The sequence below is a fragment of the Podarcis cretensis genome, assembly GCF_951804945.1.
Source record: "Podarcis cretensis genome assembly, chromosome: 7".
Classification (NCBI taxonomy): domain Eukaryota; kingdom Metazoa; phylum Chordata; class Lepidosauria; order Squamata; family Lacertidae; genus Podarcis; species Podarcis cretensis.
Window position 1 is genome coordinate 58,568,983 of NC_137176.1, and position 18,738 is coordinate 58,587,720.

General features: G+C 40.6%; 1 protein-coding gene across 6 annotated transcripts; it reads left to right on the plus strand.

The window, feature by feature from the left end:
* The first annotated feature begins 1,355 nt into the window (after positions 1-1,355).
* On the plus strand, positions 1,356-17,123 carry DNAJC5B (DnaJ heat shock protein family (Hsp40) member C5 beta). 6 transcript variants are annotated; one of them, XM_079983878.1, is made up of 5 exons: positions 1,356-1,547; positions 3,193-3,323; positions 8,440-8,653; positions 10,789-10,960; positions 14,826-17,123. In XM_079983878.1, exons 1-5 carry the CDS (start codon positions 1,371-1,373, stop codon positions 14,918-14,920), a joined length of 789 nt encoding a protein of 262 aa, XP_079840004.1. In that variant the 5' UTR covers positions 1,356-1,370; the 3' UTR covers positions 14,921-17,123. The 6 variants fall into 6 exon arrangements, with proteins under 6 accessions (XP_079840004.1, XP_079840008.1, XP_079840009.1 ...); XM_079983882.1 differs by lacking the exon at positions 1,356-1,547 and adding an exon at positions 1,622-1,779; XM_079983883.1 differs by lacking the exon at positions 1,356-1,547 and adding an exon at positions 1,836-2,104.
* Positions 17,124-18,738: the final 1,615 nt, after the last annotated feature.

Here is an 18,738-nt window from a genome sequence, read left to right on the forward strand (position 1 = left end):
CTTATAGTAGCATGTCATTTCCTACTAGCTTCAGAAATTTGAATTTACTTTAAAGATAGTAAAATTAGCATTATGTAAGAGCATAAACTGTAGAATTGCATTTTAAATACAAATATGGGGAGTTTCATGCAGACGACATTGTGAAGTTCACAAAAGCTGTTCTGTGTCACTTTTTATTGGTCTCGTCTTATTGCAGATGCTGTTCTCATCTGTTTTGTTGGGTGCAACACTAGTCCCCTTGAAACTATCATGTTAAACAAGTTGCAGACATATAATTCTTACTTAATAACATGCAATGCACCCAGCAACTTAATTATTAAGAGACCTGAAATGACCCCCTCAGGCCCTACAGGAAAATGCTACTGACATTATTTTAATTTAATAGGCATGATCTTTTGTGAAAGTTATTTCCTTTGGGTAAGTAATATATCAATAAGCCACAAGTGTTATCCATTAATATGTTTATTTCAATAATGCAGAAAGATGTGATGAATTATAAAATAACATTTTATTTCCTAGTAGAAATGAAATTGTTGTTCTTAAAATTATTAGTTTACTGTGATCCTTATGTAAAATTTGTTGGTTTGTGGAGAAAGCAGATAGCGTATGACCATGGTTTATTATCTGTATGCAATAAGGAAATGTCATCATTACAATCTGAATCTCTAGCAAAACAGGGCCAAGTAAATAATGTATGAATTGGTACAGGATACTATTTCTAGATGAGCGGTTAAGAAGAAGAAAAAGGCTAAGCACCAGTTTTATTTGAAATGGAGTACAGTGCTTAGCACAGGTTGATTTCCATGTGGAAAAGAAAGTAGAATATGCTACCGGTAATTTATTGTGCTAGTCCAAACAGAATCCAACTAATGAGTCAATCCCAGGCTCTGTAGCAGTTTTTCTTAGGATTGCATCCTAGGATTCCAAACCAGTGTGATGCTACAATGAATGGCCTTGCACTGGCGCAATAAGCAGGTTGCAGTATCCACCACTGCTGTGCTAGCTTTTGCCCTCAACACCCAGTGTGGTACAACTATACTGCATAAGAGCCTTTATGCTACACTGGTAGGCGTTGAGATGCAGGAAAAGGGTATGGTCCGCTTTTACTCTGTGAGCAGGCTGGTACAACTGCATCTGAATTGATGGTCAGTACCACCTCCAGCTTTTGGCAGCCTTCGGCCAAAATGTCCTCAGTAGGCTTCTCCTGCTTCTCACCATAGATGCTTCTTGCTTGCTCATCCCCTCTGGGTCAGAGTGAGAGACAAGCGAAGAAACAGGCCACAATGTTGAAGAAGAGAGGCAGGTCTAGGGGTCTCTGTTAGTGGGCTTCCTGCTGGGTTTTAGCCTTCAACAACCAGACAAACCCACCCATGAAACAGGTTGAAGCAGCCACCTCAGATGACAGAAGCCCCCAAGGAAGTGCCCCTGTAGGTGCCCCCATCTCCTCCACTGCTGGTAGAGAAGTTGTGCGGACATCTGTGCCGATTTCCAACAAGATCTCACCAAAAATCGGTGCCAATGTGGGCACCACTTCTCTACCAGGGGAGGTGGGTGGTGTGGAGGCAGTGCTGGCAGGTTGAGTCTTGACACTGGCCCTGTCAGGTAGCAGCAAGTCTTCTAACGAGGCTTCCCTTTCAGACAGGGAAAATCACATACATCTGCCTCCCTTACAGAATGCTAATTTAGCAGTAGCAGAGTGAGGCCCTGTTCCCACCGCTGTGCATAGCTGGTTCAGTATGGGTTGACCCTGAGGTACATTTTAACAGTTTGGAGGTTCAGGTGAGAGAAGGACCTGCTCTCTCGTGCCCATATCCCCCAACCAGGGCCAGCCTAGAACCATTTTGCCACTTGAGGCAACATAGAAAATGGCACCCCCAGTGCCTTGAGGTGACTGGAGGCAGCCTGGGGAAGCCACACTGGGCGGCAGGGTCAGCGAAGGAGGAAGAGGCAGGGAAGGAGGAGGCAGTGGTAGGCAACAAGCACAGGAGGCAGCAAGCAGTGTACTCCTCAGCAGAAGGAGGGAGTTTGATCTGGCACCCCTCCCAGCTTCTAGCATTTGTGCAACGTGAAATTAAATACACAGGTATCATTCTTCAAATTTCTGGTGAGAAACAAACCTGCTCCCTCCTTACAGTGCATTGCTTTGCCCTCCCAGAAAACAATTCTGTGGATGCCCGTGCACATGATAAAGCTTTATACCACATGGTTGCTTGCTAATCAGTATTAATGCAAACATGGTGAGTACGTTTTCTGTCACAAGTTCCCTCACGTGACCAGTGTGGTAAAGGTTTGGTCATGCTGCTAACAGATAAGTTTGTTGCTTGTAATTAATAGTAATCTGTGGAATGTGTTTTTGAGTGGGGAAGGTATTCCCCCCACCCAAGCTACAGAGTTTCATGGCTAGAGTGGCCTTTTAAGAAATGGCTTCTCTTCCCTTTTTTCCACCATGGTTTTCTGATCTTCAGAGTTCACGTTCAAGTTTTGTTTGTGCATTTTGAAACATTCAAATATCTGAAGCTTTTATGAGGTATTTTAAAATATTAGATGAAATTTTAGTGTGCTTGTTGGTGCGTCTCTTAGTGAGAAACAACAGACGTTTCTTTGAAGCACTTTCCTGTGTGCCTTGGGTGGCTTGGGCCGAGCATGTGTATAAATTGTCAATCTTTACTTTAAAGTGTAATGTGATAATTACATAGATCACAATCACAATGTAGGTAACTAAAGCAATAAAACAAAATAAAAATGTTGACTTTACATCTCAAAATCATTAGGGGACTTTGCTGGCTTGTATTCAACATTTAATAAAAACACTAGACATGAGAACAGAATAACAATCCACTTCCCTAAACAAGGAACCAGGAAGCAGTGCTAAAACACTGAAGTAATGCATGGAGGGATAGGCAGGACTAGCATCTTCATTGCACAGCAACAGAAATACGGTAGTCACAAACTGGGTGTGGAGGAGCAGCAACCACATAATAGTTCAGTACCAGGCAAAATTCTCTGTATTAAAGCAGAGTACACATTTAGTACACATTTAGAAAATGGGCAGCTCCCCACATGGCAGGTTGGTTGGCTATATTCATTCACTGTGGAGTGTGAAAAAGCATATGCAGGGTATTGGTGCATTTTTAATTTTCATATTTTTCTTGAGAAACACTATCCCTGTGGGCATTCTTTCTTGCACATTAGATTTCTTGGAAATGCTTTAATAAGATGGCTGAACAAAGGCAGCGTGCTTTATCTACATCAGGACAAGCACTCTACGAACTTCTGGGTCTTGAGAAGGGGGCATCCCATGAAGAAATCAAGAAATGTTACAGGTATTTATAAAACTTTTAGCATAATCTGATAGTCATTTCACCACCTTCCCCTCTCAACACACACATATTCACATACATTATTATCAACCATCTTTAATATCACAATTAATTTCCATAAATAGCTTCCTTTTGAACCCTTTCATGGACACCAAGTTTTCAAACTATTCTGTCTATAGTTTTGTGGAATCTTGGGATGTTCAGCTTTGAAGCCCGCACATGCTTAAATTAGTTTTTTTTTCTATCTCTGATGCAACTTCTACACTGTAAAAACAGCTGAGCATTTTCCAGCCCCCACCCACAACAGATATTCACTGTGACCTCTACAGCCCTTTCACACACCCACAAATCTTGCATACAATGTGAACAATTAACTTACCACTGTTAAGAGAAGGGTGATTATTGATAACATTTTCTAGGTTGCTTAATGGCACCACTGCAATAAAACATATAAATGAATTAAAGGCACAGCATCAACACAAGTGCTTAATAATAATAGTTTCCTAACACATATATAAGCCAAGCTTAATTGCAGCTTCAGGATTTGTTGCTTCCACTCACAACAAGGGAGAAGTGAAGCAAAAGCAATTGGGCAGTGTACGTATAAACCATGTTGGGTCAGCAAGATTATAGTGGCACGTGAACATGGCTCCTTATGTGTGTAGCAGGGGTAGCTAATGTGCCCTTCAGTTATTGTGGTCAAGGCAGATGGGAGTTGTAGTCAAAAACATCTGGAGGGCACTGTATTGTTGTTGTTGTTGTTGTTAATAATAATAATAATAATAATAATTTATTTATACCCCGCCTATCTGGCTGGGTTTCCCTAGCCACTCTGGGCAGCTCCCAATTGAACACCAATAACAATAATAAAAAAGCAACAACTTCAAATATAAAAACTTCCCTTAACAGGGCTGCCTTCAGATGTCTTCTAAAAGTCAGATAGTTGTTTATTTCTTTCATACCTGAAGGGAGGGTGTTCCACAGGTTTGGCGCCACTACTGCCTGGTTCCCTGTAGCTTCACTTCTCGCAGTGAGGCAACCGCCAGAAGGCCATCAGAGCTGGACTTTGGTGTCTGGGCCAGACGATGGGGGTGGAGACACTCTCCTTCAGGTATATTGGGCCGAGGCCGTTTAGGGCTTTAAAGGTCAGCACCAACACTTTGAATTGTGCTCAGAAACGTACTGGGAGCCAATGTAGGTCTTTCAGGACTGGTGTTATATGGTCTCAGTGGCCACTCCCAGTCACCAATCTAGCTGCCGTATTCTGGATTAGTTGCAGTTTCCAGGTCATCTTCAAAGGTAGCCCCACGTAGAGCGCATTGCAGTAGTCCAAGCAGGAGATAACCAGAGCATGTACCACTCTGGTGAGACAGTCTGCGGGCAAGTAGGGTCTCAGCCAGCATACCAGATGGAGCTGATAGACCTCTGCCCTGGACACAGAATTAACCTGCATGTTGGTGTACAGCATTGCAACCCTTCCAACCTTTGATACTTACATAAGACATAGCCTGTCACTATGGCTGACCTTTTTAAATAAAACAGCAGGAGGTGTGTTTTCTTTCTGCTTCTTCTGTGAATTGCTGCACTCTCTTGTTCCTTGAGCAGATTTGTAAAAACTTTGTTCTCCAAAAGTAAAATATCCTGAAGGCTTTCCTTGCTGGTCTCTACAGTTACATATATAGGTAACCATACGGGTAACCATATTTGTGGACTCCTACTTTTTAGTCTTGATGTTGTTTTCACATTGGAGGGGCACAAAGTTTCTCTAATCCCTAAAGGAGAGAGTTGTCATGGAAGAATGCAAAGTGAATTGAATTTTATTTTGTGTTGTACATGAATAGTGATGATTTACATAGCAATCTATGGTAAAACTGACAGTGGTGTTTTATCCATCTTTATTAGCAATTACAGGTAAAAACAAAGACTGCCTCTGAATAAAGTGGAAATATCAAAGGGATTCACACTTAATGGAATAGTTGTAAATACTTGCAAGACAAAATGATGAGTCAGACACTTGGATTTCATTTAATTGATCCTTTAACTTATGCTAATTTGATTCATGAATCTAAAAACCTGCTGCTGAACTAACCAGTTGGCAATGCAGTATAATAATTCTATAATACCTGACTTCAAATTTCCTATTGTTATTAGTTAGCTTGGTTCTTGCCAGAACAAAGCCACCTATGTTATTTAAATGTCAAAACCGTGGTGCTCTTCCAAAGGAAGAGTTAGCATTATTTTTCAGTGACAAACTTTGTTTAATAGGTTACTGTAGATTGCTGGGGCACATTGATATATCTGCAAGATAACCTTCTCCTATATATACTTCTCCAAACATGTGAAGTGGGTGACAGCTAGGAAAGGGCTTTCTAGGTGTTGGTGCCCTGATTATGGGACAGTCTCTTCAGAGAGGTTCACTTGGCACCATATTTATGGTCTTTTCTGCGTCACTTATTTCACAGCAGGGATGATGATGTCATCTTTTTGGGGACTATTTGCCAGTCTTCTACATGCCAAATAAATAAGCTTTTCTCAAAGAGAACCCTAATAAATAAAGAAGAAAGAGGTTAAAATAGCGCGTGCTGCCACTTTCATTGTGAAAATTTTTGAAATCCTTTTATTATGATCAAAATGTTGCAAAACAGTGAGGACACTTTTGAGTTCCCAAAACATTTTCATCAGACTGGATGTTAAGAAAAGTGGAAGCAAGGAATAAGAAAACAAACTGGCTTGGGGCTGAAGTCATATGATATGTATTGGTCAAAAAATATTTTTTGTTGTATAGTCTAAGAAAGGGCATGGCTAAGGAGGCTTTCATGAAGAGTACCTGCACCGCAGAATATGCCACTACACCCACTACTGCAGAGGGGGAAAAAATATTCATCAAAGCCTTTTAAAGCCATTTATCTTTTTAAAAATATAACCTCATTTTGATTTATGTTTGATTCTATATCTGTGCTATTAACTGTTTAGTACCTTTTCTGTCAGAAAGAACACATTTTCATTTTGCTTTTTATTGCATTTTTAATATTGTTGTGTGCAGAAAAAGTGACAAAGTAATATCTGAATTCAGCTCTCACATTTTAATTCTAAATAGGTGTACTTGGAAGTACAGTAAATCCTAATGGGTTGCAGCCAATGAAGCTATTGTACCAACAGAACGGTTTCCACTCCTTCAGTGGAACTTCCCCTTCCTTCTCCTCCCCATGGGTGTAGCCAGGATTTTTGTTGCAGCGGGGGAGAACCTCAGATTTGTACTTATTTGTATTGATTGGGGGGCACCTGCCCCCCCGGCTATGCCCATGGGCCTCCCTCTCCCAAATATGTTGTACGAGTTCTTTCAACCCTTCAGAAAGCCGGGGGGAAAGAGGAAGAAGAAATTCCGTTGCATGAACAGAAGTTGCTCCACTTGTGCAAAATGACTTTGCTGAATTCAACCAGCTGAATTCTGACAAATGTACATTCAGTTAATTGGTGTTTAGGACTGTAGACTAAACACCACTGATATTAATGGTTATCCATATTCATAACCATAATCACAGAATAACTCCAGGGAGGAAAAGTATAGTGTACACACCCTGGAAAAAGGTGTCTTGCAAATCTGGAAGCTCACTCTGTCCCACATCATATTTATGGTCCTCAGACTCTTCACCAGGGCTAACAGATTAAAACAAGGGGCACTATCTGGAATAAATGGCCATATGTTTTATGGAATCATATGTAGCTCAGTGGAGTGGAGTCCTTAGATTTGACCACTTCTCCAAAACTAGGATACTGAGTTGGTTCTTAGAGAGGTACAAACAATCACCACACAATTGCTCAACTCCCTTCTAGTCAACACATCCTCACTGAGTGGCTGAATAATTTTTCCATATTTAAGGCTAGTTGTAATTTTTTGTGGAACCTTGACCCCAGAGTATCCATGGGCCCCTTTAATCGTAAAACCATTCCTCTCTCCCCGCTTGCTGACATAAGAAGTGGAGCCTGAGATAGCTTGTGTTCCACAACCACCAGGAACTTGATTTCTGCTATTGGGGGGGAGGGGGAGATCAGGCCAGTGTCTCAGGTCAGTTCTGGACCCTCTGCAGGGCTGAGGGTGCCTGAACATACAAGTCCCGCTCATATTTTCTTCCCTCCAAGGGCTTACTTGGCAGGTATGTTCTGAGAGGATAAAGTTCCTGAAAGGGTGTTTGTGGCTGATCTGTCTGGTTTCCTGGCAGGTCTTTGTTTTCATGCTTAAAAACAAACTACATTCTGGATTTTGGGTGAGTTGGGGTGTGGGTGTCTCACAAGAACAAGGATCTGAGAAGTCAATCACTTCTATCGCCACCAGAGGGCACCTTCTAATTACTTGTTTACAAGAAGTCAAAAGGTAGATTAGCCTTCCAAAATCCTTTTTTCTTTTTTTTCTTCTCCCCCTAATGTCTCAACAAATGAAACGGATTTGTAAAAATGTTACATGGAAAAAATACGAGGCATTACACTTACTTCTGTAAAACAAGAAAATCCTTAATAAAATATAAAATTAAAAATGTCAACAGTACAACAAATCTGATATAAGAAGCCTTTTTTGTTTGTTCATAATGGGCTCCAATGATCTCTATATCCTGATGCCACATGCAGGATCTTTCTATCCCATTGAATTCTGGCACGAGTTGTCAGAAATGTCCAAATGCCTTTGGAACAGTCAAATGCATGCATGCATACCAACATTACAAATACATGCATTTTGCAGATATTCACTATGTCTTCTGGTCAATTCTTCACTCATATTACTGAAATCTCTTTCCTAACATGTGCCACTTATCCTCTAAGGATTCTTAGACTTCATTAGGCTAGCAATCTACCATTATCTGTTCATATGTGAATAACAGTTTTGACATAGTTGAGCTGCTTGGATCCGTGCCTAAAAAGTGTGGGCCAAGTGGCAAAGCACTCAGACCCATGCTTTTTAGCATCGGAGAAGCAGAAGTGTGGACAAGCCCTTAATCTAGAGTATGTAACCTGCATGTCCTGCTCAGGAAAGAAATTTGCTTCCAAGTTTCTAATGTAATCTTTTTATCTTCATCTTTTCTTGCTGTTCATCAAAGTTTTCTTTATCATTTCTTGCCTATTTAAGGAAGTTGGCCCTGAAATATCATCCTGACAAGAACCCCGATAACCCAGAGGCTGCAGAGAAGTTTAAAGAAATCAATAATGCTCATGCTATACTAACTGACGGCTCCAAAAGAAACATATATGACCAATATGGATCGTTAGGGCTTTACATCGCTGAACAATTTGGTGAAGAAAACGTCAATACATACTTCATGCTTTCGAGCTGGTGGGCAAAGGTTAGTACTTGAATGCAAAGGTGGTTCATCTTAGCTCAGAGTATTGACTCGGAGACACAGAACATTTGGTTTTGTTTGGTCTATTCTTCCTATTGCAGCTTTCACAGAACCTGACAAGCTTTGCAGAGTTCTAGTAGGTAAGTCAATCTAAAACAGGTTTCAGTATCGGGCTTTGTTGAAATGGCTGGTGCATCTCAACTGTTTCAACAAGTATTATAAAAAGTATAATGAAGCACGCTTTCAGGAAAGTGCTTATTAAAGGATGTTTCCTTGTCCCTTTCATTTACTAATTAAATATGCTACATGCCACTTTTATCGCCTCAAGACATTAATTATATCTGAAGCTGGAGCTCCAGGTTAATTTTGACTTTCTTTTCAGTAATGACTAAATGAAAATGACTCATAGCTCAAAGTGAAAAGTCCTCTTGGTGTGACAACCAGCTAATAAGTTTTTGCAGTACAAACTTAGCCCTATTCTGGGCTATATATGGCATAGATTATGTGGAAGCAATAGTAATACATAACACTATGTACGATTATGGCACACCTTGGGTGCCTTGTGAAGGGCCTGGAAATAGGAAGTTGAAGATGTGGGGAGCAAGAGGAACATAACGGTACAAACTGAACTAAGGGAAATGAATCTTGCGTCTTGAATGACATCAAAGGCCTTACTCATTTGGTTTGTTATGTAATTGTAAGAATTTGTCATTTGTGGGTGTACATATCACAAACATTAGCATTTGAATTAGGGCATGACCAAACATATTAGGCCTAAGGCATTAAAAATGTGCCAGATCTCACACCTAATGTGTTATTCTTGCAGCTATTTCTAGTTACAAAGTCTTTGGGCCAGAAGAAATTGTTAATTTAAATAGAACATAAGACACATGAGACTTGCCATTTTGCAGAAGAATGAGTTTTCAAATGAATATTATGTCATACATTTATTTTTACTTCCATGAGCTATCCTCACACTTTGGTTTTACCAGATTACTCTCATGAGGGGATTCCACCTTATGGGCCTCCCAATCTTTTATAGCCACATGATTGTTAGCTATTTGCATATAGAACTTTCCCCACCATTGAGAAGTGGTCATAGGGAGAGTTGCTGAATTTCTGCCTACTATTCAGCTATTAAAAATATAAAGTCTTTAAAAGGCTAAATATAATCAGTTCCAGAACTGTCACAGCTGACACTTCTCTTGGTTCGATTCTGAGTATTTGTTGTTTAATATGGGTAGTATTCAGCTAAGGAGAGTAGACCCATTGAAATTAATGGACAGAACTTAGCTATGTTCATTAATTTCAGTGGGTCTTCTCTGAGTAAATACCTTCATGGGCCAAATTCAGCTACCCTGGTCTGCTAGCACAACATGGCTCCGCCCCCCCGGCCCCAATCCATTCTGGAGTATTGGGAGAATCTGCAGAACAGCACATGGGAGGAGAGGAGAGATTGTTCCATCAAGCAAGCAGAAATGCTTGCACTGATAGAACAATCTCCTTAACACTATGTTGAATTCCACCTTGTATCTTTGTTCATAAATGTGTTTTTTATAAATAAAAAAGCTTGTACATAAATAATAAAGCAATAATAAACCATTGTGGTTGTTTTCTCCATAGCTCCATGAGATCCTGCCACAAGGGGCTAAAATTTCATCTAGTCTAGCATTTTGTTTTCCACAGTAAAGACAGGTGTTTAGCCAAAAAGAAGCATAAAAAGAAGCTTTCAAATAACATAAGTATCCAAGCAAGTCATCAGTTTACATGCCTAGGTTAGAGTCCAGTGTATCTTGTCTTGTTTTATCCTCGTGTGGGATATATGCGCTTGTCTTAGTCAAGTGGCCAAAATCAATTCAATTGGCCAAAATCCTTTTTTTTAATGACCTACTAACTCTATATTCAAATATGTCACAACTTACTGACATAAATATGGGTGGAGGGCATGGTCAAGGGCTTCATCAGCCTAGGGCCTAGTCATTAGTACCGTCTGTGGACTTATTTACAAGGCTACTCTAGACCAAACACCGGGCATTTGCACAAGACAGGTGAACAACCATGTGAAACACAGTTGTGGGCATTAGGTTCCCATTCCTATATCTGAACACATTTCCCTTCCTCTTTTCGCTTCCTCTAAGGGCCTGTTTGCAATCTGTGGCCTGTTGACCGGATGTTACTTTTGCTGTTGCTTGTGCTGCTGTTTCAACTGCTGCTGTGGCAAGTGCAAGCCTAAGGCACCAGAAGAAGATCAAGAATTCTGCTTGTCTCCAGAGGATCTAGAAGAGCAAATTAAGACAGACATGGAAAGAGGTGCTTATTATTATGGGGATGTAGATATACTATTTAACAACAAAAACAACAAAAACACTGTTATTTTCTCAAATACATACCCTGGGGTTTCACTCCAGCTGTTTAGCTTTGGTGGTGTTAATTTGAGAAAGGATACTAACTTGAAGGAAGTGTTAATTGAATTCCTCTCAACCTGCTGTACAGGTTACTTTAAGTGTCCAGTGGTGTGTGGCTGCTTGTTAATGTCACTGTTAATCTCTGTGGGTGTTTGTTCCTCTTTTCAAACTAAACATCTTTAGGATGTTAATTTCTTCAGGCATAGGTTGCAGCACTGCCTTTGTGACTTTTTCCGCTGCAACCTGGTATAACCTTTTTTCTTAAGAGAGTTACTGTGCCTTGGTTGATAAGAAGCAAAAGTTCAGCAGGTGCAGCTCCCCTCCTAGTGCCCAAAAAGCTGTACCTGTGGAATTTATTTTCCTTGTGCACTTACAAAACACATGATGTTTCTGACAGTCAAAAAGCTGAATACAGACTTTGATTTTCTACATGTTTGGAAGCAAGGAGCTTTGCTGTAATGTATTGCTGTGGGGAGGCTGCTGAATTAGAGGGGAAACATTCACCCACCCCAGTTTGAGATGACATTTAACACTGTGCTCATTTTCAGTGCTTTTGTCCTACCAACATGAGTGCTATAAAATGAATGCCATAGAACCTGTTAGTTAGTTAATATTTTTTTGTAAGAATTGCTTTTGCTAGCTAAGAGGCAAATTGGATATTATAATGGGGAAATGTGGGGGGGGGTGAGTTCTCAAATTATTATTTCCCTTTTAATACTAATATGCATGCTGAGGAAAGGTCATGTGTGAGGGAAACTCCACAGGTAGGACCTATAGGATTGTATTGAATGTTGTACACACATAGTTCTGCTGATGGAACAGGACTTCTGTTTCATCTCTTCCCCCTATGTGGCCTCAAAACTGTGCTGGAGGTTCCCCCAACCCCCTGGAGCTGATTTTGGGGTTACGCTGGAGGTGCTGAAGTGAACAGGAGAGGAAGAAACTGTTGTGCCAGTGGAGCTGAAATGTTGGATATTGACCATATGCTTCCCCCGCAGGTGTCTCTTGTGCAGTTTTAAAAACTGTTCTCGCCCCCCCCCCCCCCGCCTCCGGCCAGGCTCTAAAAACAGACATGAACCTGGCTAGGGCAGAGGAGGCCATTTGCATGAGAGCTTGCAGAAAATGTTATAAAACACTGCTGCCTGTCCCCTGCCGTACATGCCTCCTGGGTTCCCCGTTATTTCAACAAACATGTTAGGACTACATTTTCACTAAGTCAGCATCTTGTTTCTGTTTTCACCATTATTCCATTGTGACTCAGCAGTCACATTGCTGAGGGGAGTGAGAGCTCTTCTAGATAGCTATCCTAAAGCTCTCTCTTTTGAACTGAAAACATGCAAAACAACTTAAAATCTAGCACCTGCCTGGTATATTACATATTACAGGAAGAACAGGCTGAAAGAACCAGGCATAGTAAAAAAGAAAGAATGGGGCTGTGTGACAAAGATTCCCAAGGAGACTCTGAGCCTTTCATTTCTTCTGATAATATTGAAATGTATTTGCTGCAGCTTCACAACTATATGGGGGCTGCCCTTTCTGCATTTCAAGCAGCAAATACATTTAAAAGCACAGAGACTTTTTCAAGAAAAAAGGAAGTGGAAACATTAACAGAAGGATGAATTAAATGACCATCAGAACTTTCACAGCATTGATTCCGAGATAATAAATATGGAGAGGAGGGGAGAGGCCCAAACACAAACATATTCAGATCTCAGGCTATTTACATAAACATGATGGAAATTACAGTGTTTCTTATTCCAGGAAATCAGATTTGTCCACTCTTGTCTATATCTGAACATGTAATAGCAAATGATTCTGCAGTAAGGAAGGAGGTGTCATTTCAACTGAAACGGGAGTTGAAAGAAAATGAATTTTAACCAATACAGGCTGATGATGGCAGAAACAATGTACTTGATTGAAAATGGTGAACCCTTTGCAGGATGCTAAGAGATCTATCTCTTTACCATGGGATTTATTCCTGGGTGTGAGGACTGGCCATTGCCAATTTGCATCTATGTTTTATTCATTTATGCAGAATTTCAATTGCCTAACACTGAAGCTGAGATAAAACAAATGTAGACCAGGTGGCAATTTTAATTTATGAGAAATTCAAACTTGAATGTCCTCAGAATTTAAGTTCAAATCTGTCTGAAATCTCAAGGATGAATTCCCTTAGGATAGGTATGTTCTCTGCCATGAGATTCAGAAGACAGCTGTGACATATATGTGGTCAAAACTTGCCCATCCTGGCAAGACAGCCAGAGGGGGACTGGCCAAATGGGCAAAGAAGCTGATTAATGCTTCCTTGAGAATGGGAACTGTACACTCTAGTTTGAAAACTGCAGTCCTTCATCTTCAGCTGAAGAAGCTTCCTCGAGATCTTACTGTATTGTACAATTACCAGCCAATATTCAATTTTCCAGTTTGGAGAAAATGCGCTTGAATGTGCGTTGTGGTGACACAACTCCAAGATTTCCTGCATAAAAATGATTGTCTTGAACCATTTCAGTCTAGCTTCTGTCCTGGTTTTGACAGTGGTATTCAATCTATGCCATGAAGTAGGGCCCTTCCAAACTGGTGTTTTATTGCAAGCGTATTCTGTAATATGTTTCTGGCACATTAGAGCATTAGCAGTGGGTTTATTCTGCTTCAGTTTGTTCTACAATGCTGCCCCAATGCTATGGCATTATTGCTGTCCAGAGGGGCCATAGCTCAAGAAAAGCAGGACAAAAACAAACCAGAACATTTGTAATATTAAAAATGACAGGATTTCAGCAGGAAATTATGGGACATGCACTGACTGAAAATGAAGCAGTGTGATTGTGCCACAACTTTTGCAGGTGCAAACAGCCTTGAAAATGAGATCGTGACTGCCCCAATAACATCATGAGCAGAAAGCATCATGGATGTACAATTAAAAGGATGTCTGCAGGGCCCCCTAGAGATGATGACTGTATCCCTGATGGTACTAGTGGACCTCTAAGTAACTTTTGGTACTATCAACCATGGTATCCTCCTGGCTCATCTTACTTGGTACAAGATTTTATAGTATGGTTGGTCCTTCATGGAGAGTAGTGCTAGTGGACACCTGTCTGGCCTTTCATCTATGGTGTTCCTCAAGGTTTCATTTTGTCCTCTATGTTAATTATCATTTACATTCAAATTCAGGGAGGGGTCATGCCTGTCACTGATATGCAGATGGAGTATAGTACCATCTCCTTACTGTCTTGGTTGGGGAAAGCTGTGGAGGTTCTGAATTGTTGCTTGAAAGCAGTGATGCAGATTGCTTGTGGGCAAATAAATGGAAACTGAATTTGGACAATTGTTCTTGGAGTGCCTCCAGACATAGGGCTCCTCATGCTACTAAATAATTGCTGTAAGTTACATGCTGGCTAGCTGTCTGTGGGACCATCTGGGAGAAGGGGGAGTACATGGAAACATCTGCAAGGATTAGGGCTTAACTGAGAGCTGGGAAGGAGTGGATCTTCCAGCTCCTAAATAAGTTTCCAGGCTCAGTGGCTTCATTCATCTAAACTCCAGCCTTTCTGAAATGGACTTCATTTTTGTCCCCTCACTTAATGTAAGAATTTAAGCAACTGCTTACTTCTCTCCCAATGGGACTTTAAGACGACTAACCTTGGTTGACTTGTGCCTATATATGATAGCTGTCATAGGTGGGCAAGTAGCCATTCCTGGCTGAAGGTCAGTTTTCCATACCTTGGACAACAGATCAGAGAGACTGTTAATGCTTGATTTCTCCTTTGTTTTAGATGGGGAAACTCCAATTCTGCTTCAGCCGACAAATGCAACTGAGAAAACCCAGCTTATTGGAGACAGTCGTCGCAGCTACCACACCGACTCATAAACTAGAAGCCACTGGAGTCTGACGGTCACCAAAGAAGTTATGGATTGTAAAGTACTGTTACAACATTTTCATATATGGCACTAGGACTGCTGCACTCCTGTGCACACTTAGGTGGAAACAAATCCCACTGAAGTCAGTTGAGACCAGCTTCTAAGAGAACACGCATAGGATAACACAGTAAGAGCTTATCTGAGCAAATCAGGTGTGTTTCTGTACATGTATGCAAGGAATATAAAGTGGGAAAGAGCCATTTTTTAAAAAATGAATATGCGTGCTAGAGATATCAGAGATATAGAAAGCTGTTCTAGTGTCATGTGTGAAAATGTCCCTAGTCTTCTGCATAATTGCACTTGATTTGTGCTTTAGACAGAGGTGAGTTGGACATAGTTTCTTCTTTAATCCTAGGAGTGTTAGAACTTACGGCTGGTCCACACTTCCGTTTGCCCTGCTGCTTCCCCTGGGAAAACAAACAAACAAACAAAAGTGTGGGCGAGCCCTTGGTAGACCTGTCAGATTCTTTCTGTAGTACAGGACTTCAACCATATGAGCCTTAGTGTACTCCCCCCCAACCCTAAAATCTTTTCAGAGCCATTGTACATTTCCCCCTTCCTTTTAGTTACTGGAAAGAGGAACCATTGTTCCATTTGGTGAATATATGTATGTGTAAAGTGAGATGTAAGGCTTAAATGATCTTCTCATCCATGGAGGATCATTGTATGATTCTATCAGCTCCTTAGAAGAAGCACTAGGCGCCAATTCAAGTAATACATAAAACTGCTTTCAGGTCTGCTGGGGTTCAGTTCTAAGCAACAATTGACTTTATTTAGTGTCCAGTTAGAGACTCCCAGTAGACACTGGCAACTGTAAATAGTTCAAAGATTGTCGTATTTCTCTTCACCAGATGAAAAGCCTGCTCTATATCCATGTTTTGGGCATGCATGGTCCATTGATGGATCAGCAAGCTACCTGTGAGCACAAGCCATCTTTACTGCAAAATAAATTGCAACTAGCAATCCATAGTTTTCAACCCTGTATTCACACTTGATGCATGCATGGCAAATGGGAAGTAATAGAATTTTCACACACACGCTGTGCTCACAAAAACATCCATACAGCTCAATCTGAAGTGTGTTTACTTAGAAGCTGAATGGTAGTTACTCCCAGATAAGTGCTCATAAGTACACAGCCCGATCCTCCTATTGTGCATAATCTATCAATTTCCATTTATCTTATGTATGTGAGCAGTCCCTGTCGTTGATGGTTTTGTTTTACCCTAGGACCTAATTAATTAATTAATTAATTAGTGTCATGTTCCTTAAAGACTGAAAATCTCTATCTAGCCATTAGAATGTCATAACCTTCAGATAGCGAAAAGGACAAAAAAACAAAACAAAACCCAAGTTGCCCAGAGATAGTGAGAAACCTGGTAAAGAGGCCATTCCTGTAGCATCCTACTCCTTAGGGAATGGGACTGAACCAGCCCTGCTTCTATAACCTATAGGTAAGAATGCAAACAAGCACTGAGCTGAGATTTATTTTGCAATAGAAGAATATGTAGTTCAGTATACATACAGATGTGTCAGTTGCGCTGGACTGTGCACGCATGGAAGAAGAGCATAGAAGCAAGTGTTTCAGTTGATGAATGCAGACACAATCATGGCTACAACCTTGTGCACACTTACCTGAGAATTTACTTGTGAATTTGGTGAGACTGGCATCCAAGTAAAATGTGCACAGGATTAGTCTGGAAACCTCGTTATTCATTTGAAGAATGGAAGGAATCCAGAGCAGGAAAAAAGCCAGAATACTACCTTGAGAATAAATATTGTGATATGCGTGGAACGAATCAGTTGTTACAGTTGCAGTCTTATCGTTTGTAAGAGGTCAAGAATAGGATGCATTTTCGATATTCTAAACTCAGTATTTGATATGTTAGTTATTTGGCAACATCATTTATCATTCATCACATAGCTTGGCTTGTTTGCTAATCATCTGTGTTGATGTGTTCACTATTTCAGAAGCACATCAAGTGACTGGTAACAAATGAACCTTGCATAACTGGAAATATAAAACAAGTTGTCTCCATTACATCACTCTATACTTCTGAATTTGTTGCTGTACTCATTTCAGAATGTACTGTGTACACTGATGTTGACTTTTGCTGTCCAATATATAACATGAACAATAAAGATTGCAAGAGTTACACATGTACCAACTGTTCTTTCCCCCTGCTGTGAAACATATTAAATATACTTATAAACGTGAGTCTCTTCCTCTACCTGTTTCAGAACATTATCTTGTTTATGTTAATGACACTATTTCTCCTTGAGTTTCAAAGCATTTTTGAGTTCTTCATGCTTTCGACTGTTCAGTTCTCTGCTGCCTTTTGCATCCCTTCTCTCACAATCTATGATGTCTACTGCTGCCTCTTGTTATGCCCTTTCTCATTTAGACTCATATGGCCTCATTTGATTTCATATTCTTTGTTTTGCTGCTTCTCAGCCTTGGTTGTCTTCTTCCTTATATTATTTTTGTTCCTATGTTGGAGCCAGTCAAGACCTCTGGTGCAAATCTTATTTTAAATTTAAGTCAATTTTAAATTTGCAGGCAAGGATGCATGAGGGGGTGTCCTCTCCCCAACTCTATAGAACCAAGCATATATTAGGTGCTTTACATAAGATACCGATTTGAAAAGAGGAATAACTGCCTAAAATATCCAAACTGCCAATTTTTAGAAGGTAGTTGCCAGAGCAACTTGTAAAATGAGGTAACCATGTGCAGCAATGAATTGCTCAAAATAGCTCCCAGTTTACAAACAGACTCAACCCTGTGCAAATTATGGCTGGTGAGTGGACAGTGGACTAGTGTTGTTGATTAAGGGGCAGCTAAAAATCACTCACCTATAAGAATTAACTTCTGTATTATTGGGAAAAGCAATGGACAACTTCAGAGCTTAGCTGAGCCCCAGGGGTTTCACATCTGGCTCAAACTGTATTCTCTCCTAAGGAACTTTTGTTTACGGTGCACCTTAGCTGCTTTCTCCCAAGGGCCAAACTAGACAAGTAGTTCCCTTTACATAGCTGGTTTTTAAAATAAATGGCTAGTGTGCGTGAAGATCAGACCAGATGGGAACCCTTTGCCCTGACACAGCCCTAGTTGGAATTGGACACAGACACCACACCTGCTATTCACAATGGGAGGAACACTACCCAAGGGTGTCCACACCATGCCTAGACTAGTCCTAAGGCAACCTTTTTCAACCCAGAAACTTCTAGACAATTCTGGACTACACTTCCCATCAGCCCCAGCCAACATTGTCAAGGATGATGAGAGCTGTAGTCCAAAATCTGTGGAGGACACCAGGTTAGGAAAGGCTGACCCATGGCCTGAAACTCAGAAGAGCTTTTTAACTCTGCCATCACCAGTCCAAGCAATTGGGGCAAACCTCTCCTCCATTTCCTTTCCACCCACATACATGGTCACATGAAGTTCATGAAAAGACTCATGAACATAGCTGTCAACTTTTCCCTTTTCTTGCGAGGAATCCTATTTGGAATAAGGGAATTTCCCTTTAAAAAAGGAAAACGTTGACAGCTATGCTCATGAATCATATGAAATGAAAAATGTCCTTTAAAAATCATTTTTAAGGAAGCAGCAAAACACCACATTTTTCCCCCAGTGCCTGTAAAAGGATGGAACGAAAAAACCCGATCCAACTTTATTTGGCGAAATAAAAACCTTTCTTCCCCCCAAGCCCACTTGTGCTTGTTTTATAACTCTGGCCTAAAGATAAACCAGTTTGACCAGAAATTTGAGCC

Excerpts from the sequence above, each read along its gene's own strand:
- DNAJC5B (XM_079983878.1), top strand. The coding sequence starts at position 1,371 with ATGAAACAGGTTGAAGCAGCCACCTCAGATGACAGAAGCCCCCAAGGA. Across the intron at positions 1,548-3,192 it reads CCACTTCTCTACCAGGGGAG|ATTTCTTGGAAATGCTTTAA; the intron begins GTGGGTGGTGTG and ends CTTGCACATTAG. Across the intron at positions 8,654-10,788 it reads TTTCGAGCTGGTGGGCAAAG|GGCCTGTTTGCAATCTGTGG; the intron begins GTTAGTACTTGA and ends GCTTCCTCTAAG.